The sequence below is a fragment of the Gracilinanus agilis genome, chromosome 1, assembly GCF_016433145.1.
Source record: "Gracilinanus agilis isolate LMUSP501 chromosome 1, AgileGrace, whole genome shotgun sequence".
Classification (NCBI taxonomy): domain Eukaryota; kingdom Metazoa; phylum Chordata; class Mammalia; order Didelphimorphia; family Didelphidae; genus Gracilinanus; species Gracilinanus agilis.
Genome location: NC_058130.1, coordinates 201,151,485 through 201,179,252, shown reverse-complemented (window position 1 = coordinate 201,179,252; position 27,768 = coordinate 201,151,485). Strand labels below are relative to the sequence as shown.

The window sequence follows — 27,768 nt, the reverse complement described above, 5'->3', positions numbered from 1 at the left end:
CTGAGACCACATTTAAACCCAGGTCCTCCTGATTCCAGGCCTGAGCCACTTAGCTGCTTCTTCTATGATATTTTTCTATAAAAAAGAATATATTTTTATAGGCAGCTAGGTTGTAGAGTAGGTAGAGTGCTGCACTTGAAGACAGGATGACCTGTATTCAAATCCCGTCTTAGATACTTAGCTATATGCCCCTGGATAAATCTTTTAACTGCTTTTGTCCTCTATCTTCTTTCTCACCTGTAAAATGGGTATCTTAGAGAGTTTCAGTGAAGATTAAATGATATAACATATAAAAAGTATTTAGTAAGCCTTAAAGCACTATGTAACCTCCAACTATAGTTACATTTGTACAAAATATTAAAATAAAAATATCAGAGACTTTTAGAATTGGAAGAGACCTCAGCCACCATCTCATTCAGTTTAGTCATTTTATGGGAGGAAATTGCAGTAAAAGTATAAATATTTAAGAAATTCTAATTCCCAGTGTTTGCACAATGAATCAAAGGACAGATATAATTTGTAATAAGTCTTGAAGAAACACAAGCATCTCATTACAAGGTCATAGCTCATTGGATTCAGAAGAGATTCCAGAGATCAGTCCTGTCTCACACTCTCATTTTCCAGATCTGGATACTGAGGTTAAGAAAGATAAGTGTCTTGGCCATAGAGGCAATAAGTTGAAGAGGCAAGATTTGATTCCAGGGCCCAGTGGATAGAGTGGGGTCTGGAGAACTGGGTTCAGATTTGACCTTAGACATGTCTTAGTTGTGCGATCCTAGACAAATCACTTAATCCACTTGCCCAATCTTTTTTTGCTTTTCTGTCTTAGAATTGAAACTAAGCAATACATATATAACAAATTGCTTACCATCTCCCAGAAAGGGGAGGGAAGGGAGGCGAGAGACAATTTGGATTTTATAACTTCAGAAAACATATTTGGAGAATTATTACATGTAATTGGTAAAATATCTTTAAAAAATAAAAAAAATTGATACTAAAACAAGGCGAGGGTTAAAAAAAAAGATTTGATTCCAGGTATTTTATGTTTCTTCCTTTAGGGCTTCTCTCAGATTAAATTTAACAGTTTAACCCAACTGGCTTTTCATTTTGTTCAAAAGAGAAATATTGAATATCGAGAAATCTTAAAGTTTCATTTTCATGTTGGAGAGTTTGAGCCTGGATCTGGTTTCTACATCATCTGTCTGCTCCACCCATTTCGTTTCAGCTATTAATTTAACTACCTTATCAGTGAGAAAGTGTTAAGTGCTTTCTTATCACTTCTCACTGTGTAGCTTTCCCTAATGGGCCTCTCTGACATTTTTTTTTTTTTTTTTTTTTTTTTTTGCACCAGGGTTCAATTTGCTTTCAGCACCTCTGAAAGATTATATTTGGCCTTCTAAGTTGTGGACTTTGAGTGTTCTTTCCCTCAGCAGAGTTGAAAAAAATTAGGGAGATTTCACAATGCCTGCATCAAAGCCTGCTGCTCTTGTGATGGTCTTTTCCGGGTCAGAGGATTCTTCTCTTCCTTCCTTCCTGGGTTGAAGTTAAACTTTAATTGCCTCTAATGCCCAGAATCCTTGGGATGTATGCCCTTTTAGCTGAATCTTCCTGATGACTGAATGTGACATAATTTTTTGTTTAAAAATTTAAATTAGAAAATTAAAAATTTTGTTTAAAAATTAAAACAAAATTAAAAAAATTAAAACTACTAAAACAAAATTAAAAAAAAACAACAACTGGTATGTGGCTTAGTGGACTGAGAGTCAGGCCTGGAGATGGGAGGTCCTGGATTCAAGTGTGGCTGCAGACACTTCCTAGCTGTGTGACCCTGGGCAAGTCACTTAATCCCCATTGCCTAACCCTTACCACTTTTCTGCCTAGGAACTAATACACAGTATTGATTCTAAGACAGAAGGTGAGGATTTAAAGAAATAAAATAAAAATTTATTTATATAAAATAAATAAAATAAAAAAATAAAATTGCTTTTTAAACTAAAAAATTATCTCTACAATTTTGGAGATATTTCTGAAAAGTATTACACATATCCCTAATTTTTTTAAACAGGATATATCCAGGGGCAACTGGATAGCTCAGCGGATTGAGAGTCAGGGCCAGAGATGGGAGGTCCTGGGTTCAAATCTGGCCTTAGACACTTCCTAGCTTTGTGACCGTGGGCAAGTCACAATCCCAATTGCCTAGCTCTTTCCACTCTTCTGCCTTGAAGGTAAGGGTTTAAAAAAAACCCAGAACATATTAACTTAAGATTTCTTATGATTTGGAGTTATTGTTAAAACTGTCAGTTATCACACTAGAATGCTATCGAGATTCATAGGGCTGACTGTCTAGACACTGAATGCACTTAGACTTGTGAAATGAAAAATTCTCAATTTGCTTTTTGTGATTTTTCTTTTTCTTCCCTTTTTATTATATTGTGGGATGCCACTTCTTACTGCCATCGTTATAACTATTTATAGCAGTAGCAGCCTTCCTCTCTCCCAATCTAGTGAATTGCCTTTAGTTTGTTCTAAGTTGGAAAACTCACTATGGAATCTGTTAGAGTAAACAGGTCTTCTGTGAAGGACTCCAGGACTCTTTTATCAGCAAAATTCTTGGGCTTTGTGACAGCTCTTTGGGCTTTTGTCCTTCTTTCCTAATCCTTATGGCAGAGGGGTGTTGCTGGATGAGTGACCTCCAGCTAATGCTCATGCCTGATTAATAAAAATGAGTCTCCTTTTTTCTGCCTATAAGCGAGGAATATTTGTAGTCTTCTTGTTTATTATTTGAAAAACATGTTTTGTAGAAGATAAAAAATTTAAATTCTGTGAAACAGTGGGAGCTTGTCGGCTGCAGAGATTTAGGCATTCATTAATTTTCCTCCTGACACCACCAGGCAAACTACTTACTTTTGCAAGGGAGAAGGAAAATGTGACGAATAAAAGTAAAAGTTTACAAAACACGACCCGCAATAACAGGGTATATAACCAACCGATCACTGAATGCAGATGAAAAATGAAAAATGAGAATTTGTTTGCTTTATGTTTTAGGCAGTTTTAGCCATTGAGCTATAAATAACCATTTGCCTCAGATTTGCTTAGGTTGGACCATCTCTCCATGTTGCCATTTGGGTACCCATTGTCTGGGAGACTGGCTTTTGATCATGTGATTTTGATGGCAAAGTCTCTCCCTCAAACAAAGACTAGGGTGAAAAGCAAATTTCAAAATCCCAAGGCTTCGAAGACCACATGAGAAAAGCAGCAATGAGATCGAAGCTCTGTTTCCCCCGATGAGCCCTGGATAAAAACGGAGTATTGAGGCCACTGCTGATGTGTGCCATTAGCAAGCATGGAGAAAAGGAGACCAACACCCCCGGAAGGGTTAGATCAGAAGGGGAGCATCAGTGCCCTCTGATCTAAGGCTAAGAACGCTGGCTTCAAAAGTTCCCTGAAAAATAATCATACGGTGATGAATTGAAGCCTCTTCACTTTTCTATTTTGTTATAAGTTGGTCTCATAAGTTTAAAAGTCCGACTTGTCCCTTAATAATTCTAAAGATATCTTCTCATCTGTAAATCTATTGAATGCAGTGAGTAAAACAGGTTGTTAAATGGGGAAAGACAGGACACACACATTTACTAAATGGCTATCGTGTGCAGGAACTTAAAAATATTATCTCATTTTACCCTTACAATATCTCAGGGAAGTAGGTTATCATCCCCATTTTACAGTTGAGAAAACTGAAGTAGATAGATGTTAAGTGACTTTCCTGGGTTATATAGCTAGTGTCCAAGGACCAATTTGAAATCAAGTCTTTTTTAAAATAAAAAAATTAAATCTGTCCTGTCCATCTTAAAATTGATACTAATTATTAGTTCCAAGATAAAATAGCAGTAACGGCTAGGCAAATAGGGTTGTGACTTGTCCAGGGTCACACAGCTAGGAAGCGTCTGAAGCCAGATTTGAACCCAGGACCTCTCATCTCCAGGCTTGGCTCTCTATCCACTGAGCCACCCAGCTGTCCCAAACTCATCTTTTTTTTTTTATTTAAAAAAAATTTAAATTTGTACCTTCCATCTTAAACTTGATACTAATTATTAGTTCCAAGCAAAAGAACAGTAAGGGCTAGGCAAACAGGGTTGTGACTTGCCCAGGGTCACACAGCTAGGAAATGTTTGAGGCCACATTTGAAACCAGGACCTCCCATCTCTCAGCTTGGCTCTCTCTATCCACCAAGCCACCCAGCTGCCCCGAACTTGAGCTTTTTTGACTCCAGGCTCAGCTGTATCACTTAGCTGCCTAGGCTCTTGCTGTTCCATATAACTACGGGAGAGAAAGAGGGGAAACTCCCAAGCACTGAACTTGGGGATTTAGAACCAACAAGGTTTTACTTTCTTGTGAAAAACCAGGTTGTCACCACATTATTGTGCTCCTAGAATATCTAGAAAGATATTGGTGGCAATGGAGAGGGATAGGACCTTCTGGCTTGGAAAGAAAACTGGAGATGGAGGTAGAAGAAGGTAACTAGATTCCAAAGCAAAAAGCCTATTGCTTGAGAAACTGAGGCCAAGCTAAGCCTGGTGACTTAAAAGAGAAGAAGCAATAAAATCTCAGAATTAGAAGGAAGCTTGACTTTTCGGGTCCAATCTTTGATTAATTGTCTTTCACTCTCTGCTTGAGCACCCTCAGTATCTTTCAGCTGTACATTCCTTACGTGACTCAATGACTTGAGTTCAAATCTAGTCTCAGACACTTTTATTGTTGTTGTTCAGTCGTTTTCAATTGTGTCTAACTATTCATGATCAGTTTTGGGGTTTTCTTGGCAAAGCTCCTGGAGTGGTTTGCCATTCCCTTCTCTAGCTCATTGAACAAGTGAGGAAACAGAGGCAAATAGGGTTAAGTCACTAGTTCAGGGTCACACAGATAGTAAGTGTCTGAGAATGGATTTGAACTCAGCTCTTCCAGACTCCAGGCTCTGTGCTCTATCCACTAAGCCACCTAGTTGCTCCACTTACTAGCTTTGTGACTGGAAAAGTCACTTCACCTCTGTCTTTCTCAGGTTCTTCAACCATAAAATGAGGATTATAATAGTACTTAAAGGGTTGCGGTGAGGATTAAATGAAATAATATTTGTAAGATGCTTGGCACAGTGTCTGGCACCTAGTAGCCACTTAAATGCTTGCATCTCTTCCTCTCCCCATGCCTTCTTTATATAATTTTAATCCTAATTGTTAGGGAGTTTTTTTGTATAATAAGCCTAAATCTATCTTCAAATAACTTCTCCCTCTTGGTTCTGGTTCTTCCCTCTTCATATGAAGATAATAATACAAATATCAAAGAAGTTGAAGGAGATAGGGAAGAATGAATGAAGAATTACCTGTATGTCTGAAAGCATTTTAATTTTGTTTGACTGGTTTCTAGGAAGTAAAAATTCTTAACTTGGGGTCAGCGAACTTGTTTGTAAAAATATTTCGATTCCAAGATTTCAATATTAATTGGTAATTCCATGTATTTTACTTAATGCATTTATTTTATTCCGAGGAGTCCAACCACTGACTTCACTAGACTATAAAAGGGGTCTATGACACAAAAATAGGTTAAGGACCCCTGCTCTACATGGTGGCATAGTTAGAGTTTTGGTATGATGCTGATTTTTATTTTCTTTGTCTAGAGACCTATGATAAAAGGATTCCTCGTGCAGAAAGTCCCTCTAATGGTTCATATCAGTAATTCTGCAATTTGTAGTCTTGACTGGCCACTGAGGAGTTAAATGAGTTGTTCATGTATGCATCAGAGAAAGGTGCCTTGAACATAAATATTCCTGACTCCAAGGGTGGTCTGCTATTCATTGCACGATCATATCTATGGTACAGATTGCCATTCTCTTATAAATTTGGATTTTTAAGGTCAAATCCTTTGTTGTTTAGTCATGTCCAACTCTTAGAGACTCCATTTTGGGGGATTTTATTGGCACAGAAACTAGAGTGGTTTGCCATTTCCTTCTCCAACCCATTTTACTGATGAAGAACTGAGGCAAACAGCGTTAAGTGATTTGCCTACTATTTCAGCTAGTATGTGACTGAGGCAGGATTATGAACTCTTCCTGTTTCCAACTCCACTGTTCCAACACCATGTCACCTAGCTGCCATTGTAGATTCTTTATTTCTAGGTAATTGTAGACTTAGGTTTAAATTCTGCCTCTGATGCTTGCTGGTGTAACCAAGGTCAAGTCACTGAGCATGAGTTTCCTGATTTGTAAAATAAGGAAAGGCATTATTTAGGCATTAAGAACATTAGGCAGTCAGATGACTCAGTGGATGGAGCAATGGACTTGGAGTCAGGAAGACTTCAGTTCAAATCTGGCCTCAGATACTTCCTAGCTATGTGACCCAGGGCAAGTCATTTAACCCCAATTGCCAAGCCCTTACCTCTCTTCTGCCTTAGAAATGATACGTACATTGACTTTAAAATAGAAGGTAAGGTTAAAAAAAAGTACCATATAAATGATAGTTTATTATTATTATTTTATATTATGCCATTATTATATTATATATTATTCTATATTTTATATTATTCTTCTATAGTCTATATTATTATTACTATCAACTGCTATTATGAATGATGAACAATATCATGTAGATAAAGTGCTTTCCAAAACTTAAGGCATTATGTAATCATCAGATATTACTGCTTTGCTTGCAACCAAGATAGCCATTTTTGAGATGAACAGTTGTCTTTCCATAGTCAAGGTAAATTGAAAGAGAAATGAGCATCTTTCCCCCCATTAAATTAAGCAAAAATATGATGCTTTATTAAACCACTTCAACATATACCACTATTATTATTCACTACATATAAAACAAGAAACCAGGAGAGCTGACGCTAAAGAAATATATAGAGATATGATTTTAGTCTTTCTTACTTAATTCTTTAGTGATATCAATAACCTCTTCATCCAAACAGGGTTTTCCATTCCAGTTTGAGTTAAAGGTTTCCATAAACTCATCTTGACTCTTTTTAATCTTAGTATCAAATCTTTCTGAAGTGTATTCATTGGTCTTTTGGCTTCAGAGGAGTCTTAAGTGACAAAAATGCTTTGTGGTAGGCTTTCTCATTTGCCAATGGCTCCCCTCTGTCACAATCTCACAACCACAAGTGGTCTATAAGTATCTCAATTTAGGGAACGGTTTCTGTGAGGGCCCTTTTCAATAGACTGATTTTGAATTAATTCCTAACACGATTTCACATTTTTCTTCTCAAAGATTTTCTTTTTTGTAGAAGCCAGAAATATAGCAAAAAAAATGCTCATCCAAGATTAAAGATACTTCGACTCTACTTCCAGTCCCTATTTAGCTCGATGACCTTGGGTAAATCATTGATCTTCCCTGACCCAGATTTTCCTTATTTATAAAATGGAGATAATAATACCTGCCCTGTCTTTCTTCACAAAGTTATTGTGAAACTCAAACGAGACAGTGAAAGTTCTCTTTAAAATGTGAAAACTGCCCAAATGTATGGTATTATTATATCTCAGTGCTAGCAGTGTGACTTCTCTGTGAATGTTTTTTTTGAAAAATCAGAAGAGATAACTTTTTTTCCTATTTTCTTAAAGAAGAAAGAACACTCTTTCCCTTTCAACTTTATTTCTTTGCCCTTTGAAGCCAGGGCCTTTCAGTTCTCAAGATTTGTATTAAATCCTCCCTTAGCAACCAAGAAACATCCAGGATTACCTACAATTTATTTGTGGCATGGCTAAGTTATAAAAATTTTAGAGATCCAGAAAATAATGTTTAAAAACACATCTTTATAGAATTAGAAAAAAAAGTCTAAAGATGGAGTTGCAAAATGTTTTTTTTTTCATTAATGGAGATAATTAATCAAGTTCAGTTGGTTTAACCCTTAACTTATTGAAACATACTACCACCCTGGTGGAAAAGTAAGAATTTTGTAGCACATAGTATGGGGATATTTTTGTTTAAGACAAGATATTAGAACCATGGACTCTCAGGTGACTACTGAATAATCATCTGGTTCCATATCTTATACTGAAATAGGATCAAAATCCTTCTTAAGTGACTATATTTCTATCAGGAAATAAATTGGATGCCATCACAAATGCCACTTTTTCTTGAAGTCCTCAGTGAGAAGACACATATGTTCATAGGCTTATTGGATTCATGTCAGGCTTTCCTGACCTCTCATCCAATGCTCTTGACTTGACCAGTCTTGGGGCTTTGGAACCATCTGCCTCAATACTACTTTCGAGCTCTGGTGATCTTTGACTGTTCTCCTTTTAGAGCAGTGGTTCCCAAACTTTTTTGGCCTACCACCCCCTTTCCAGAAAAAAATATTAGTTAGTGCCCCCTGGAAATTATGAAACTATTTATTGAACTCAGAATAGAATGTAATACCAAAAAAAAAAAATGTGGCCATCACTGCCTCCCTGGATCACTGCAGCAACCACCAGGGGGTGGTGGCACCCACTTTGGGAATCACTGTTTTAGAGGAAGGGCACCTGAAGTTTTGGAATGTTTGAGATGGCAGAGTTTGAGGGGATGAGACTTACTTTTTGGCTTGCACTAGATCATATTTCACACTGAAATGGCATAGCTTTGGGAGGAATAGGGATAGGGATTGGGACCAGACCTATGATTTCATTGATATAAGGCAGTGGTTCCCAAACTTTTTTGGCCTACCGCCCCCTTTCCAGAAAAAATATTACTTAGTGCCCCCTGGAAATTATGAAACTATTTATTGAACTCAGAATAGATTGTAATACAAAAAAAAGTGTGGACATCACCGCCCTCCTCCATCGCTGCAGCACCCACCAGGGGGTGGTGGTACCCACTTTGGGATTCCTTGATATAAGGCAACCTCAAATAGAACCATACATAAGGTCCTTGTGGGCTTCATGTTGACTTAAGAAAACCATATGTTTACATTTTCTATCTTCTACATTTTCACTTATTTTGCTACATTTTCCCCATTTACATTTTAATCTGGTTGAACCCAAATTGAGAATGTTGTGGTCTGTAGACCACTTGGTTCCTCTGAAATAGGGAACCCCAGATAAGGCATTAGTTAATGTTGTTCTCCAAATGTGAGGCCCAGGATGGAACACAAGTTTCAAAACAGGTATGGGGAGTTGTAGCTATCTTTTTCTGTATACTATGCTTTTAATAATGTGGTTTAATATTTCATTAGCTTTTTCAGTATTTATATGACAGCTCCCATTTCTATTGTGTCTGTGGTCAGTTAAAACACCCTGGTATTTTTATATGACCTACAGTTAAAAGAGTTTTTCTCATTCTGTATATAGATAGTTAACTAAAAAATTAATTTCCCAATTGCATGTAATAACAACTTTCAACATATACTTTCCAAACTTATCAGATCCAAATGTCTCTGTCATTAATTTTTGAGTCAAAATAAAGGTCTTTGGGCACCTAGATAAAGTGCAGGGTCTGGAGTTAGGAAGACTCACCTTTTCTGAGTTCAAATCTGATCTTAGACATTTTCTAGCTGTGTAACCCTGGGCAAGTCACCTAACCCTGTTTACCTCAGTTCCTCATCTGTCAAATGAGTTGGAGAAGGAAATGGCAAGCCATTCCTGGTTCTTTGTCGAGAAAATCCCAAATGGGTTTATGAAGTGTCAGCCATGCCTGAAACAACTTCACAACAACAAAGGACTTTATATTTTATCCTTGTTAAGTTCTGTCTTACAGATTTGATTCCTCATTCTAGTTTCAAGATTTAAAAAAATGTTGATCCTGTTATATAACACAAAAGCTATCTTTCCCAGTTTTGGGTTAATGCACATTTAACAAGCATACCTTTATCAAGGTTAGCAAGTACGCTTTTGTACATGTTTGTTATTGTAAGTTTTAGGAAAGTAGTGGCCAGATCCTTGGTCTTGCTGGTTAGTCAGTTGTATTGATCTAAAATAACGTCACTTCTATTTCTTCTTTTCTCTCTACCCAAATGTTCTCTACTCTTTGGGCTTACAGATTTCCATATATTTCCTTTCAAAGAATACTATTATTCTCTCTTGTATTCTATTAGATCCATTTCCTTTGAAAATGTGTACCTTTGCATGATTATTCTACTCTGAACATTGATATATAATCTAAAACTCTATCCCCACCTCCCCCAACTCCATTTTGCAGTATTTCCTCTTGAGAATTATTGGATTTCATTCCACTTTTGATTCTCCTCTCTGTATCACACCTATTGTCCTTCGTAGTCTATAGTTACCCCTCCCTACCCGCCATGAAAGTATGAAATTCTTTTGCTCAGGTTAGCAATTTTCCTGCCAAAAATGTTCTTTTATTCCTTATGAGCTTTGCTTTAGCTTTGACTATGCTATGAAAGTTCTGATCAGACAAAAATTCTGATAAGAGACTGAGCTTACATACCAGCCTTAACAAGGAAAACTTATACGATAGTCAACACTCTTCAATGGAGATGGCTGGGGACTTATTTTCCCTTTCATCAGCGGGAACTGGAGAAAGTTTCTTATTCAGCAAAGGGCTACTGTTTAGAAGGCTTCATTTTTGTTTTATGCAACAAGGCAATTGACTTTATTGCTGAGTAGATGTTGTGAAACTATGATGATGAAACGTTCTCCTCCCCATCCTCCACCCTGCCTGCCATTTCCCCAAATCAGTTGTTTGCCTTTTTCAGACTCCTGTGAGAATCTGGTGTCTCCCTCTGGTCTCTAGGTTAATGTAGATATGGAGACCATGGAAAATCCAGAAGAGAACATCAAAAATACTTAAAGAATTAAAAAATGAACTCATGAGTCAATAAAAATAGCTAGAATACCTACTGTGTGTCTAATAATGTACAAGAAAATAGAAAGGTAAATTAAAGAATCTTGGTTTATTTTTCATGGATAATATGGTGGGACAGGAGAAGGAGGGTGATAACATGTAGATACTTGAAAGATTATTTCTAAAAGAAGAGGGTGATGAATATCTGGTTTTCACCTTGACTGAGGAAAATCATGATGACTCAACCTTAGTATTAGGGGGTGGAACGAAAAGTTCACACCAACCAAGAATCGTCTAATAGTTGGGGTGAATTAATCCAGAAATGTAGCCCCATTACTATAATAATCTGATACTTGGTTTTATTACGTTTGGGAGATTTAGATACCTAATACAATACTCTAAAAATGTTACCCTTTGCTTCTTGAGTAATCCAATGTGTCTGTCAATCTGATTGACAGAGCAAGGCTCATGTCCTTCAGTTTCCAGTTAAATGTTTTGTTAATTTCCCCAAACACACAAATTAAATGATGATTTACTTACGCAACAGAATACTTTTGCTGCCATATTCTGATCAAACTGGCCAAGAATTATCCGAACATCATTACTCTGTGGAAAAAGGACACATATATGAAAAGGGGTAGGGACTGTCATCATAAACACATGAAGACAGAGTCTTTGTATTGAACATGCATAAAATCAGGGTCCAAGCAAACTGCCTTCCAAAGTATAAAAGGTCAGGGGACCAGAGAACATCTGGCTCCAGCTCAACCCAGATTCTCTTTGCCCTTTTCTTAGCAGACTGGCTGTGAATGCTACAATCTTTTTCATAATGATAGTTATTCTACATCCTAGTCCTAGATGAGATAGACCAAATTTTTTCTTGGGCATCTTTCTTGCTCTCGCTTTCTGAAGGCATCCTTCTAATTTTCCCTTTTCCTTCCTTTATTTTAAAGATGAATGAATAAATGATACTGTCATTAACCTTTGTATTTCGAGTCAGGTAGTAAATAGCAAACTCAGGTCTATGTTTTCCCTCTCTCCCTTTCCTATATATTCCTTTCACTCTTTTCTACTCCAAAATTCTGAGACCAACACTTTTCATTTATTTCTTGGCATATTTCTTTCTGTTTTTAACCAGTTTCTGTTTCTGATCCATTCCAACCTTTTCTTTTCCATCATCTTTTCCATCATCCAAGGCATAGTCAGGACAAAATAAGTGTATGCTTTAGGCATCTTCTCTTCCCGTTCCCCCCTTTAAATTGAATTGTAAAATTGAATTGTAAATTGCAAAATGTAACAAAAAATGTAATTACAAAATTTAAATTGAATATATTCATATACCAAACTTATAGGTTCTTGGAAGGGACCTTAGAGACCATATAGTCCAAATACATATTTTATAAAAGAGGACAGTAAAACTCAGAATGGGGAAATAACTTGTTTAAAGTCACACAGCAAGACAGTGGTGGGGCTACGCCAATTAAGACCAATTCTCTGAATCTCAATTCAGTGTCCCTCCCTTTTTCCTATGGGGTAGGTACTCAGGAGCTACTTGGTCACAAAGTCCTCTAGTAATCACTGGAATAATAATCACTGACATTTATATAACTCATTGCAGTTTATAAAGAGCTTTACATTCATTGTCTCATTTTGATTCAACCAACATTTATTAAAGGGCTGATTATGTGCCAAGTCCTAGGGATACAAGGAGGTGCCTGTTTTCCAGGAGCACATATTCTTCTGAGGGAGGAAAAAACATGTACAGAATAAGCAAATATGAAATAAAATACATACAAAGTAAGCATAAAGTAATTTTTGGGGATGAGAAGGAAGCATTAGTGGCTAGAATTGGGGGATTGGGAAAGTCATCTTGAAGCAAGCATTTCAGTTGAGCCTTGAATGGAGCTAGAGATTTTAAGAAACAGAGGTGAGGAGGGACATTTCAAGACATGAGGGACAGCGTGTACAAAGACAGAGACAGGAAATGGAATATTGTGCCTGGGGAACAGATGATAGTAAAAGGAACCCTCTTTGCTGCTGCTGCTTTTTTTTTTCTTAAACCCTTACCTTAGGTTTTTGTATCAATTCTAAGATATAAGAGCAGCAAGGGCTAGGCAATTAGAATTAAGTGAGTTGTCCAGGGTAACACAGACATGAAATATCTGGGATCAGATTTGAACCCAGGTCTTTCTGAATCCAGGTTCTCTATCCACTGTGCTACCTAGCTTTCTCATAGTTTCATAGCCTTTTGTTCTAGTTCTTCTTTAAAAACACTTAACATCCATCTAAGAAGGAATACTAAGTTTTGGTTCCAAGGCAAAAGAGTGGTAAGAGTTAAGCAATTGAGGTTAAGTGACTTGTCCAGGGTCACATAACTAAGAAGAATCTGAGACCAGATTTGAACCCAGGACTGCCCACTTCTAGGTCTGCCTCTCTGTCTACTGAACCACCTTTCTGCCCCATCCTTCATCCTTCACAGCTTCTTGAATAGAGAAGTAATACCTGTGCATTAGGAAAATCAATTTGGCAATTGTGCTGAGGATAAATTGGAGAAGGGAGAGAATGGGCCATGGAGACCAGCTGGGAGGTTATTACAGTATCCAGATGATTAGGGTGGTTATGGTTTGAGTAGAGAAAAGGAGATGAACTCAAGAAATATAGGGGAGGCAAAACCAAGAAGACTTAGCAGTTGATTGTAATTGAGGATTGAGGGAGAGGGAATAATCAAGGATATCTTTTTCAGGCAAACCTGAGTGCTTGGAAGGCTGGTGAGATCCTTGACAGAAATAGAAGAATTAAGAAGCATATGGGGTTTGGTGGGATTGAGTAGAAGAAGATTAGCTCTGTTTTGGACATGGGACGTCCTGGGACAGGTATCCGGCAGATACTTGGGGATGGAGGGCTGGATTTTAGGAGACACATCAGGATGGACTAGAGATGACAACTGGACCAATGGGAACTTATAAAATCACCGCTGGAAAATGTGTAAAGAGAGGACCCTGGGGGTACTAAAGATATTATTTTCCTTATTTTACATTTTGTGAAACAGAGTATCAGAGAGGTTAAGTGACTTGTCTGGTTACTTATCTAGTAAGTGTTGTAGGCTCCCCAGGAGGGGAGTTCATCACTGTGTTCTTCTCCATCTCAACTCTCAAGGGAAAAATCTTTTCCCTTTAGGCTAGCTTTTTGTGACAAGATGTTATTTAGCAACAACTCCCACTCTTTTCCCATCCAAAAATTCAAGTAACAAATGGCCTAATGTCTATGGCTGGCTCTGGACTCTTCATTATTCTTTGAGTTTAATTTGCTTCTGTTCATTATTGACCTTCAGACCTTTTCTAAGACTCTACAAAGCACAATACTCAGTTATGGTCAAGCTCTGGCATTTTATAGGTGAGGAAACTGAGGAGCATTAAATGCCTTGCCCAGAGTCACCCCAACTAGTAAGTGTTTGAGCCCAGATTTGACCTGAGGAAGATGAGTCTTCCTGACTCCAGGCCTGGCACTCTATTCATGGCACCACTTTGCTGTCCAATTCTATGATCTTATGACCTATGAATTTGATTTTTTTGTGGGGAGGGGCTGGCTAAGGGATAGATAGAGAGTAATACCTTTTTATACCCTTTATTGGGTTTAAAAGGATCTTTTTTTTTCTTTTTCTAAATCATCAAAAAGGAGCTGGAGAGACTCTGCTTCATTTCCCACTGGAAGGCCTTAATTCCATCAAACTATTTGCTCATTCCTTGTTTGTAACTGAGCATTAGATTTTCTTAGTCTCAGTGTCTGTAGATTTTTTTTCACCTGTGGTTTTTGAGAGTTTAGTCACTTTTGTTAAGGTCAGAGACTTAAACTTCTTGGGGTCCCTCAGTTAATTCATAATTCCTTAATCATGCATTTGTATAGTGCTTTATTTTCAATTATTTTCATTGTTTAAAATTTTGTTTGCTTTTATTCTGAATTCTACAAATTCTAAATAAAACAAGCATTTCTATGTTTGTAGTTGGAGTAGAAAAAGAGGATTGTACATCTAACAGAAAAAAGATCATATATTTTCATGTAGATTACCATTCTTTATCCTCCCAATAATCATATGGGATAGTCAGGGTAGATGTTAATGTCTCTATTTTATAGCCACAGAAGCAGATAATCAGAGAATTGAAGTTTCTTGCCTAAGGACACACAGCAAGTTAGTGTCTGAGGCTTTCTAACTTCCAATCCGATATGCTGGCTGCTACACCAGCCTTCCAGACTAGCACTAGAATCTATCATTTCAAAAAATCTCTTGTCATAACTTCTGAATAGGAGCCAAAGTTATCTGGTGCATTAGGAAGGGGGTAGTTTAAAGAAAAACCTCTTTTAACAGACATATTTTAGATTTCTTCATAGTTGTAAAGTGCTAAGTAGGAAGTCATTTTACATGTTCAAATAATTTAATAATGTAAAAAGGGACTAAATTTCCAAAATCATCTTTGGGTAGAGCAAACCGGGGAGAAAATGACTTTAAAACGATTTTTAAAAGTCTTAATGGAGAACCCAGAGAGGCGTTTCTTTGTTATCACCATGACTGTAATGCTATAAAATATTTCAAGCCATTTCCATTTTTCATTACCATATATCATATCTTATGCAGCGCTGTATCATCGGGATTTCAGTAATGCCCCATTAAGTTCTTTTGCGTCTTTTAGCTCTTCTTTGCTGTCAATAGCAATTCTTACTGAACTATTTTAAATAGCCCCTTCACTTAGAAAACTTATAGTACAGCAATATCTAAGCTGATCTGGCCATCTAATCTTTTGGGGCTCAGGATCTATTGATAGAATTCTAGTCCAGGAATCTAGGAGGCATGGTGTTGCTCTGAGATAAAAGAGGGGCAGAAATATTTTGAAGCAGTGGACATGATTTAATTTAATATTAATAATTTAGATAACATGCAAAATGGTGATCAAAAAACAAAAGGCATAAAGTATATATGAATGCAAGATGTAAAATGAAAGGCTATTAAAATAAAATGAAATTAACTCTAAATGGTTAGCACCCATCTCAGACAAAGATGATGCAAGCAGGACTTTGTTTAAACTTTGCTTCTGTTGTAAATCCACATAAAGATGCATTCTACTAGAATCCCTGGCAGAGAGATTATCCATGCATTCATCCTATGGAAACAGGAGCTCATCCGTTTTCTGCTGGGAAAGGACTATATACAGCTCTGGGTATTCTCTTGGGGCCTCACTAGTCATTATGAAGGTATTCCAAACACTTTTTTGGACTGTCCTAAGAGATGGTAATTGCATATGGACTAGAGGTCATCACTAAGCAATTTCCTATTAAATTGGAGATCGGCTGTGAGCCAAACAGGGAAGAAGGTGTGTGTTTCCATCTCTAGTCCCATAAATATCCAGAATATAAGGGGAGAGGCAGTCAGTTCATCATTATTATGCAGGCTAATGTTGGTTCAAGAAATACACTGGACATTTGGGCATTCCAAAAAGGATTTCTAAAAACAATGGTTGTTTTCTATGGAGATCTTGAACCATATAGAATGCTAGAGCTTGAAGTTAACACAGAGATCATCAAATCTAAATTTTTTCTCATTTTAAAGAGGAGGAAGTCAAGGCTTAAGGTGAGTAAGTGACTTGCCCAAGGTTACATAGTTATTTAATGGTATAGGCTCCTGGTCTCTTGTCTCCAATCCAATGTTCCTTCCAACTAGGTTGTTGTTCAGTTGTGTCAGACTCTTCATGATCTAGTGGATCATACTGCCCATGGAGTTTTCTTGGCAAAGGTAATGGAGTGATTTACCATTTCCTTCTCCAGCGGATTAAGGCAAACAGAAATGACTTGCCCAGCATCATATGGCTAATAAGTTCCTGAAGTTGGATTTGAATTCAGGTCTTCCTGACTCCAGGTCCAGTGCTCTATTTACTGAACCACCTAGCTTCCTCCTCCTTCTACTTTAGGAATTACTAGCCAATCTCAAATTGTGCTCCCTATCAGAAAAATGAATTCTGACCTCCTACATATCACTCCCAAAGGAGTCATCTTCATTTACATCTTCATTTTTATATACTTCATTTCATTCATTTTATTAAAAAACTGATAACACGAGGGTGATGATTCCATTGCTATTAGCATGGTATAATGAAAAGAGAGAGTGTAGTGTAGAAGACTGAAGCCTGAAATTTTTAAGAATCCCATTGAAGACCCTGACTAGGTGCATGGCCGTAGGTAAGTAACCTCTCTGAGCCTTAGTTTCTTCAGCTGTAAAATGGACATAGCAACAGTATTTATTTCATAGGATTGTTATGAGGCTCAGATGAGATAATATGAGTAACATTCTTCGCAAACCTTAATTCACAATGTAAATATGAGTTATCATTTTTGAGGTACCATGTCATATTGAATAGCAAGCTGGTCTCAAAGTCAGAGGGCAGCAAGGTAGTACAGTAGATAGAGCATCAGATCTGGAGTTAGGAAGAAGATTCATCTTCTTGAGTTCAAATCTAGCCTCAGACACTTACTAGCTATGTGTATGTGACTGTGGACAACTCACGTAATTCTTATTGCCTCAGTTTACCCATATGTAAAATGAGCCAGAGAAAGAAATGCCAAACCACTCTAGTATCTCTGCTAAGAAAATTCCAAATGGGATCATGAAGAATTGGGCATGACTGAAATGATTGAACAATAAAAACAACTTATGGTCAGAAGATCTTGCTTCAAGTCTTACGTCTGACAGCTACTGGTCATTTGACCCTGGGCAAGTCAATTAACCTCTTTGTGCTCTAGTAGCTCTCTATGTCCATAAGTTTCAGGGCAGCTGCTAATCTGCCTGCAATGTGGGGATGGGGAGTTCCACATTAGAAATTTCCTATAGCAATGAATTTGAAGATCTGATTACTATTATTACTAGGCCTTATTCTGCCACCACTTATTCCTATTTGATTTTGGGCAAGAAACTTTTCCTTGATGGGTCTCAGTTTCTTTATTTGAAAAATTTATAGGCTGCATCAGATAATCTCCAAGGCCTCTTCTATCTCTAATATTGAATATTGCTAATAGGGAGGGGCAAGAGAATAAGCATTTCTATACTGCCTACAATGGATCAGGCACTGTGCTAAGTGTTTAACAAATATTATTTCATTTGAACTTTACAACAACCCTGGAAATTAGATATTGTTATTATCCCCATTTTATAGTTGAGGAAATTGAGAGATTAAGTGACCTTTCAGGATCACACAATTAGTAACTATCAGAAACCGGATTTGAACTCAGGTCTTTCTGACTCCAGGCTCAGTACTGAGGTACCTTGGGTGCCTCTAAAAGATGTATTTGTTTTCATGTGTACACATATAAATTTCACCTACAGACACACATACATGCATATACAAAATATACAATTGCGCACCAACTAAGCCATCAACAAACTGAAATGTGAAAATAGTAAAAACAAAAGACTGGTAAAAGACTCTAAACTGCTTCAATTTTGATTTTCTTGGTAAGCTGTCATCCAGAGCCTGAGTCTCTCCTTTCACATGACTCTTGGGGAAGTTAAACTTAAAAAACCCCAGTGAGGATTAAGGAAGAATGGATTCAGTAAATCAGCGAAGCCAGGCAAGGGATTCAAGTTCTATTTACATTTCCAAAGAACAATTACACAGGCCAGATGTGACATTCAGCACGTGCAGGTGAGAGTTCAGAAGAAAGGCCACATGGATAGAGAACCAAAGAGGGGCTCTTGCAGATTTGGAAGGCAAAGGACTTCAATGCAAAATGCTATACAATGTCACCCAAAATATCTACTATGACTAAATAAGAACATAATCACTGGAAAGCAGCATGACAGAGTGGAACAAGCACTGGATCTGGGAGTCAGTTTTCAGTCTTCCTCCTCCATCTGGCTGCCAAACTATTTCCAAGGCATAGCCAGGCAGGCAGGCAGGAAGTAAGGCAATCAATGTGCCAGGCAGGCAGGCAAGCAGATAGATAGTCTGATAGTCAGATTAGTCAGGTAGTCAATCAGGTAGGCAGACAGACAGGCAGTCAGGAAGATAAGTAGTCAGACAGTCAGGTAGTCAGGCAGACAGACAGTTGGATAGTCAGGTGGTCATACAGTTAGTCAAGCAATCAGATAGTCAGATAATCACTCAGTCAGGTAGGCAGACAGACAGGCAGAAGGGTAGATAGGTAGTCAGACAGTCAGTTAGGCAGGCAGACAGGTGGCCAGATAGTCAGATAGTCAGGTAGTCAGTCATTTAGTTAGTCAGTCAGACAGACCATCAGTCAGGTAGGTAGGCAGACAGGCAGTCAGGCAGACAAGTAGTCAGACAGTTAGGTAGTCTCAATTAGTCAGGCATGCAGTCAGTCAGTCATATAGTAAGTCAGGTGGTCTATCAGTTAAGCAATCAGTCTATCAGTCAGACAGAAATTCAATCAATTACAAAGTCAGTTAAGCAGGCAAAGAGTCAGGTAGTTAGTCATTTGGGTAGTCATACAGTTAATCAAACAGTCAGATAGACAATCATTCAGGCAGGTGGTCAGTCGGGTAGGTGGGCAGACAATCAGTCAATCAGTCAGATAGAAAGTCAGTCAGTTACATAGGTAGGCAGGCAGAGAGTCAGTCAGTCAGTCAGTCAGGAAGTTGGTCAGTCAGGTAGTCATTCAGGTAAGTCAGTTTGGTCGGTCAGTCTTGTAGTCAGTCAATCAGTTAGTCAGGTAGGCAGGTAGTCAGTCAGTCAATCAGTCAGGAAGTTGGTCAGTCAGGCTGTCAGGTAGGTAGGCAGATTGGCAGTCAGTCATGTAATGTAGTCAGTTAGTCAGGTGGTCATTCAGGTAGGTATATCCTACCTGACACATACTGGCTTTGGGACCTTGGTAATTCGAAACCTTTCAATGCCTCAGGCCAGTCGTGTCAAGCCCAAATAGAATGGAGCCATTAATCTAAACATAAAGATCCTAGCTAAGGGTATATTGACTTAGCTTTAGAATGTGATATTATCTATGCTTGATTGTATTTTTATTTATTTTATTCAATATTTCTCAATTACATTTTAGTCTGGTTTAGCCAGACTTGGGAATGGAATGTTGTGGCTTACAAGTGGGCCCCTGATTTGGTATGTCTACTCTAGGCAGCTTTCTAAGACTAAGTCAGCACTAGTAGCAGATGTTTTCTCCTCAGGGTGTTTCTCAGAAGTATTGAAATTTGAGTTCCAGTCCCTAGGCTCTTCTCTCTTCTACATTCTACATTCCACCCAACTGACTTATTCAATGGTTTCCATCCTCCATTGAGAAGGCACAATGGATAAAGCAGTGGGCCTGGATTCAGTAAGACCTGAGTTCAAATCCAGCTCCAGACATTTACTAGCTATGACCCTGGGCAGGTCACTTAACCACTACTGTAAAATTGGGATAATAATAGCACCTACCTTTCAGAGTTGTTGGGAATATCAAATAAAATAATATTTATAATGTCCTTAGCACAGTACCTGGCCCATAGTTATGGTTGTTATTTGTACTTCATTTCCAAAGAAGACCAATGACATCATGGGGTGATACCTTGACTTATTCATGAATTGGTTTTAAGTGAGGCAGATTTGCACAAAGTTGTCAGCCTCACTCTCTCTTCCAGAGTCATCAAAGTCCGGTGGCAAAACAGAAGTCAGGATGACGGGTTATGACCTAGGATGCAGTCGATGACCTTGGTATCTTTGATGTCTGACCAAGTTCCAAGTGCTCTACAATGCCTGCTTCTACTGCCTTCATAGTTTTTGGAAAGAATTATACTCATCTGCCCATTCCACCAGGGGAAGTCTTCACATGCTTGGGGTAGACACTCCCTAGCTTACTGACAGATTTGTGGCCCATTGGTTAATGGCACATAGCAATAAATGCTTTTACACAATCCTTCTTGTTTCTATGCTTTTGCCCAGGCTGTTCCTTATGCATGGAATGCTTTCTCTCTTTGGTCTCTTGGAATTCCAAGCTTCGTTTTCTATATGCAGCACAGTGCTTTCTTTATAAGAGACCTTTTTTGATTCCTTCTCTCTCTCTCTCTCTCTCTCTCTCTCTCTCTCTCTCTCTCTCTCTCTCTCTCTCTCTCTCTCTCTCTCTCTCTCTCCTAATTTATTTTCTGGTGTATGTGTGATTTTCCTTTGCTAGAAGATAAGTCTATTGAGGGCTGGACTCTTTCAGTTTTGACTATCTCCAGCACCTAGGACAGCACCAGGCTTGTGATATGCATTTAATAAATGTTTATTGGATCATATTAAAGACATGGATTTTAGTCCTAGCTCTCCTGTTCTCTTGGTATGTGATGATGTACAAATTATTTCATTTTTCTGAACTCCCATTTCCTCATCTATAAATTGCAGATAACACTACCTACCTTTCAGGGCTTGTGGTGAAGGAGGTGCTTTGTAAACCTTAAAATACTTTAGAAAAGTGCCTAGAAGGACAGATAATTTTGGTCCTTTCAGCACAGCTTTCATCCTCCCTCTGACAGTAGCATCCGAGGACATATCGGGGAAGGCCATGCTTATTTTCCTCAAATATTAGCTTTCAAATTTAGAGATTTACTACATAGTCTTTGTTTCTCTTGGAAACCCATTATGACCCTGCTGTCCATGAATTTGCCTTTAAAAAAACCCTCTATTTATAGTCCATCTCTCAAGGTAGTGAGTTTATAATTTCTTTGTCCTTTTGTTTTCTGATCAGTAAAATGGGGATGATGATGATATCATCCTTTTACCTTATATTTTCAACTGCATACTAGATATCTTCACCTGGGTATCCCTCTAGGATTCTACATATCTGTATTCTCCCTTGCTGGTAATCCCAAAGTCACTTTTCCTTCCTTCTCTTTCAACTTCAGTATCTACTAGTTGCCAAGGCCTATGAAATCTCTTTGGCAATATTTCTAAAGGTGGTGTGGTGGGTAGAATATTGGACTTTGAATCAATAATATCTGAGTTCAAATCTTGACTCATAAATTTACTAATTTTGTGACTCTGGGCAATTCATTTAACCTTTTTCTGCCTCAGTTTTCTCATCTATAAAATAGGGATAGCAATGCTACCTGTCTCCTAAGATTGCTATGAGGATAAAATAACATTTGTAAAGTGCTTTGTAAATGTTGAAGTGCTTATATATAAATGCCAGCTATTAGAGGTAGAAAGGATCTCAGAAATTATCATGTCTAATCCTTTCATTTTAAAGATGATAAAACTGAGGCCCAGGGAGTGTTTGTTCTAAGGTCACCTGGGGAGTTAAGGGATTTGAATTCAGGTCATCTGATGACAAATTTAGTGCTTTTTAAAATTTTCTGTTCTTCATAGTAGGTTGTATATAGAACTTGAGGACTGGGGCCTGAGTTTTATTTATCTTTCATTCCTCCTCAGTGCCAGGCCCAAGGTATGGAGCATAACAGCCTCCACCTGCCTGGGAGTGGATCCTTTAAATAGGTTCATAGGAGGCAGCAGCAAACCTTGGGTCTGGTGTGGAGGCATTTAAAGTTTTACAAGCCTCAGTGTGAAATGGAGGGGAGTTTAAAGGGTCTTGGCTCTATTTCACACTGAGACTCTTTAAAAATTAAATTTCCCAGATGTCTGCTTAGGCCCCAGTGGTGCAGGAAGCTCTTTAAAGTACCAAGCCTGGAGAAAGTCACAGCACGCAGCGGGGAGGTGGTGTTTGCAGCACTATTCCTGCCTCTCCCCCCAACCTCCCCACTCCAATATGTCCTTTTCAGAGCTGGAGATGCCCTTCTCCAGGCCTGAAGGCCCTCATTCAGCTGAACTTGTAATGGAACTCAAACCACTTATGTCTGAGTCAACTGAATGGGTACTGGAGGTGGGGATAGGGGAGAAGGAAAGGGGGAGAGGAGTGAGTGAGTGTGTGTGTGTGTGTGTGTGTGTGTGTGTGTGTGTGTGTGTGCATGTGCGTGCATCTGAGATTATATTAGTGGATCCAGCTTACATTAGGTGAAAGTGGGGAATAAAAGATATGGGTGGAGAGGAAGAGAGGGAAACCTGGGGAGAAACTTAAAATTGCATTCCCAAGTGCAGAGTAATAGGCGTGGGATGAAGAGAGATACAGAAAGACCACTCTGAGCTACTGGATCAGAATGCTCAAGTTTGAACAACATTTTGTTAACCGTGAAACTAAAGGTTATTGTTTAGTCATTTTTTAGTTGTTTCTGACTCTTTGTGACACTTTTGGGGTTTTTCTTGGCAAAGATACTACAGTGGTTTGGCATTTCCTTCTCCAACTCATTTTTCAGATGGGGAAACTGAGGCAGACAGGGCTAAGTGACTTGCCCAGGGTCATACAGCTAGGCTGTCTCTAAGGCTAGATTTGAACTCAGGAAGATGAGTCTTTGGGACTCCAGACCCAGTGCTATATCCACTATGCCATCTAGCTGCCCTAAACTAAAGGAAAAACCTACATATTATTGTCATCACAAGTGGCAACTTCTTATCTCATCCCATAGTTTCAGATTTTCACTTCTCTGTTCATGATTCTCATATATCCATCTCTAGCTCTGACCACTCTTCTGAAGTCCAGTGCTGAGGTGCCAACTGTCTGTCAGATCCCTCTGTAGTAACATCCTATGGGCATCTCAAACCCAATATGTCAGACCCCTGAGGACCCTTCTAGCTTCCCATCCAAGATTCCTCTTCCTTTCTCCCCATATCCAATTAGTTATTGAGTCCTGTTGATTATAATTTTGAAATATCCCTCCCGTCTATCCATTTTAGTCCATTTTCATTATCAGCTTCCTGGGCCAGGCTCATATTAGAATGAGCTGAAACTGAAAAGGCACTAAGACTTTTGGGATACCCTGTATATTTAGGTGCAAATAATTTATCAGACCCTTTTCTGAAATCAGGATTTATTAGCAGAGTAGAGGGCAGTGGGTTAGGGTTAAACAGGAGGGTAGGATGCTTGAATGAATGGGAGCTCTACAGAGGAATGAAAATGGCACAAAAGACAAACTTGGCTGCCTTTATGATTTTGGATACAAAACAAAGGAAAAAGAAGGCCTTCCCCTCTTCTCCTTTTATACTGTTTCACTTGGTGATTTTGTTGGCTTCCATGGATTTAATGATCATCTCTATGCTGATGATTCTCAGATCTACCTTTCTTACCCTAAACTCTGCTGACTTCCAATCTCACATCTCTGGCTGCCTTTCGGACATCTTGAATAATCAGTAGACATCTTAAATTCAATATGGCTAAAAATGGAACTCATTAACTTTCCCCTTATACTCCCCCACCTCTTCACCTTCTCTATTACTGTAAAGGGCAGCACCAACCTTCTATTCCCTCAAGCCTCCTCCTAGGAGCCATCCTGGACTCCTAATTCTCCCTCACCCTATAAAGCCAAGCTATTGCCAAGGCCTGTAGATTTTTCCTTTGCAACATCTCTCCAATGTACCCCCTTCTCTCTTCTGACACTGACATCATTCTGATGCAGACCTCATCATCTCATGCCTTCATTATTACAATAGTCTGCTGGTGAGTCTCCTTGCCTTAAATCTTTCCTCACTTCAACCTTTTCCGAAACTAAAGTGATTTATTATGTTGTACTCTCCCATTCCATTCACTAAAATCCAGATGCCAAATACACTGTGCCACCTAGCTGCCTGATAGAAATGTAAATTGCTATTATTAGGATTTGGGCTACAAGGTACTACGGTGGATAGAGTACTAGACCTAGAGTCATGAAGATTCATCTTCATGAGTTCAAACCTTGCCTCAGACACTATGTAACTTTGAGCAAGCACTTAACCCTGTTTGCCTCAGTTTCCTTATCTGTATAATGAGCTGGAGAAAGAAACGGTAAACCACTCCAATATTGCTGCCAAGAAAACCCCAAATTGGGTCATAAAGAGTGGATATGACTGAAACAACTGAACAATGAGAAAATTATCAGGAGTATGAAGACCCTAGAACTGTGTTGGTGAACCTATGGCATGCATTCCAGAGGGGTCTGTTCCCTTCCCCTTCTCCACTGCTCCTGAAAACATTTTCACTTCCCCTGTCACTCTGCCCAGCAGCTGAAAAGGAGTACTTCCTCCTTCCCCTGTCTGGGATAAGGGGGTGACTCACTTACCATGTGGGGGTGCAGTTTGGTCACTTGGTCTCTAAAAGGTTCACCATTACTGCTCTAGAACTACTGTGTACAAGCTCTGTGACCTTGGACAAATTATTTTACTTTTCTGGGCTTTAATTTCTTTATCTGTAACAGGAGGGTGATAAAAACCTTTCCTGACTAAACCATAGTGTCCTTGTGAGGATCAAATAGAATGATATATGTAAAAGCTCTTTATATACCATAAAACATTATTCAAATATAAATATTATCATCACCATCACCATCATTATCCTCGTCTTCATCATTATCATTATCATCTACCTAAATAAATCTATAATTTATTCTGTAGTGAAATTAAAGAAAATGTAATTTTGATCACAATCACCTGGCTGATTATGACTAGGATTGAAATACATGATGATTATCTGTTTAGTCAGATGTAAAGCAACTTCACATACCTTAAGTTTTTTGACACTATTGCAGGGATCATTGGAGAAACTTGCTGTGTCTGAAATTTCAATACCTTCACCATACAGGACACCAGTGAGATCATTTCTTACCTGTCAGCAAAAGAGAGAATTGGATAATAGAGATTGGTAACCAATGAGAAGAGAGCTGATGGCGCACACCATCTCCCTTGGAAACTACTCAAATATATGAGATGATTAATGCATCAATTTCCATGTACAACTTGAAAAAAGTGTTTTTCTTCATTATAACAGACACAGAATAGCACAATATATTACTCTCTTCCTTTGCAATAATGAGTGGGTCTTGTTTTGCATAATTGCTTAATTATTGTCTATGGCAATTTATTTCCTTTGTTGAGGAGTAGTGGCAGCAATCATTTATGTACGTTATCAGAAGATGTCCTTCACAGAGATGAGAGTGACAACCCAGAAAATGTGTAAATTTTTTGTAAGGATTAAAATTTTTGATAATCCAGAAAAACATGCAAATCTTCATAAAGCATATATTTTTAAAAAATGAAAAATTAAAAATGTCTGCAGAAAAAAAGTATTTACTATATTTACTCTTGTATTTTCCCCTACAATGTGAGAAGACTTTAAGAAAAACAATTTCTTGCATCATTTAGTCAATAAGCATTAAGTGCTTACTATGTTCTAGGCACTGGGGACACAAATACAAAAGCAGGACAACCCCACTGTCCAGGAGGTTACATTCTATTGGTATCCTACTGTACAAATTCCCCACGTGAGTTAACATTTTATTTATATTCTACTCCATAATTCTACATGGAAGAAACAGCTTTCCAACAGAGATTTGGACTTAAATTGGAACTAGACTTAGTTTTCTACCTATAGGATTGAAGTCTATAGGAAAATCCTTTGACCTAAAAGTAGTTAAGTAGTGAAGATTAGGGGATTTAACAACTTAATAAAGCACAGTATTATTGGGGCACAGTTGTGGCCCAACCGACAAAGGTACCACTAGCTAGTGAGCATTTACATAGTGTTTAAGGTTTATAAAATGTTTACAAATAATATGTCATTTTATCTTCCCAATGACCCAGAAAGGTAGGTGCCATTATTATCCCCACTTTATGGATGAAGAACCTGAAGTAAAAGTGGTTAAGCAGTGTGCTCAGGATCTCAGCTGAGGCCAAGTGTGAACTGAATTAAGTCTTTCTGACTCCAAGCCCAGAGTTCTAGCCACTGTTCTACCTAGCTGTCTGACAGCACTGTGCTAGGAGTCAGGAAGACCCAAGTTCAAATTCTGCATTATATACTCAATAGCTACAAGATCCTGAATTAAGTCATTTAACAGTGACCTTCCTCAGTTTATCCATATGTAAAATAGAGAAAATAATAGCTCCTACTTCATAGATTGTTGTTCGGAGTAAATGAGATGAGTTTCAAGGACAATAATGAAGTATTTTGCAAACTTAAAGTGCTATATAAATACCTAAAGTCCTTGAAAATACTCACTACTAACTATGTGACTTTAGATAAATCAATGGACCTCTCTGGGCCATAGTTTTTTTCACGGGCAAGATGGTGGTAATAATACATGTCTTGCTTACATCATAGTATCCCTCTGAGAACCAAATAGAATAATGTGTGTAAAAGCATTTTATATATCGCTTTTCCAGTGGTAAAGAGGCTGGTGTGGGAGGTGGGTAGGAAGGGCCTTAGGGGAGGAAGCTGCTTTGCCAGGGTTTTAAAAGCCAGAGAAAGAAGAGCCATATTTAGGGGAGAGAGAATAACTAAGGCTAATTAGAGGAAATCTCATGATGAACCTTTGGAATGCTCCATGTACACCTTAACTCTGCACAGCTGTTTTTTGGGAGTTTTTTCCTGCTTTTGTTGGGTTCTCCTCACCCTTTGTTTTAGTGACAAACTTGACTTTAATAGATCTCTACCTTTAACCCAGTGATTGGTTCAAAGGTAGAGGCAAAGGAGCTCAGTGTGGGGAACTCCAAATATTCCAGAGGAACTCAGGAGGGAGCTAGAGCTTAACTTTCATATCTGGATTATAAATGAGGGTGAGAATGAAGTGGGGGAAGGTTGAAGGGTTTCTGGGAGAAGAGATTGCCCAGTAGACAGTGAGTCTGAGAACTCAACCTGCCTCACTATTTCCTTCTTGCTGTTCAGGACTTAATGCTTTTTTTTTTTAACCTCTTCCTCTTTTTTGTTATTATTTCCTGCTCTGAAACAACTATGATTTGAAGAAAATCCAGGGAGCGACCCTTTTTTTTTTAAACAGAAGTTTTCACAGAAGGAAAAAGGATAAAGTACTTTATATATTTTAAAGCTCTATATAAAAGTAGACTATTATTTCCCCCCACCATTGGAGACTGTAAGCATTTTCCCCAGTTGCCTAGTAAAGTCATCAACACACAACAGGGGCTTAGTAAATGTTTGTAGAATGGATAAATGAAAGTACAAGGAG

The 27,768-nt window shown here is 38.3% G+C and overlaps 1 protein-coding gene across 1 annotated transcript in view; it reads right to left on the bottom strand.

Annotated features, from left to right (window-relative positions):
- GABBR2 (gamma-aminobutyric acid type B receptor subunit 2) overlaps positions 1-27,768 on the bottom strand; it is an 871,636-nt gene that overhangs the window by 326,883 nt on the left and 516,985 nt on the right. The window contains exons 4-5 of the mRNA XM_044678625.1: positions 25,314-25,415; positions 11,307-11,372 (exon numbers count right to left, since the gene is read on the bottom strand). Coding sequence (XP_044534560.1) covers positions 11,307-11,372; positions 25,314-25,415 — 168 coding nt within the window. The remainder of the gene's footprint in view (positions 1-11,306; positions 11,373-25,313; positions 25,416-27,768) is intronic.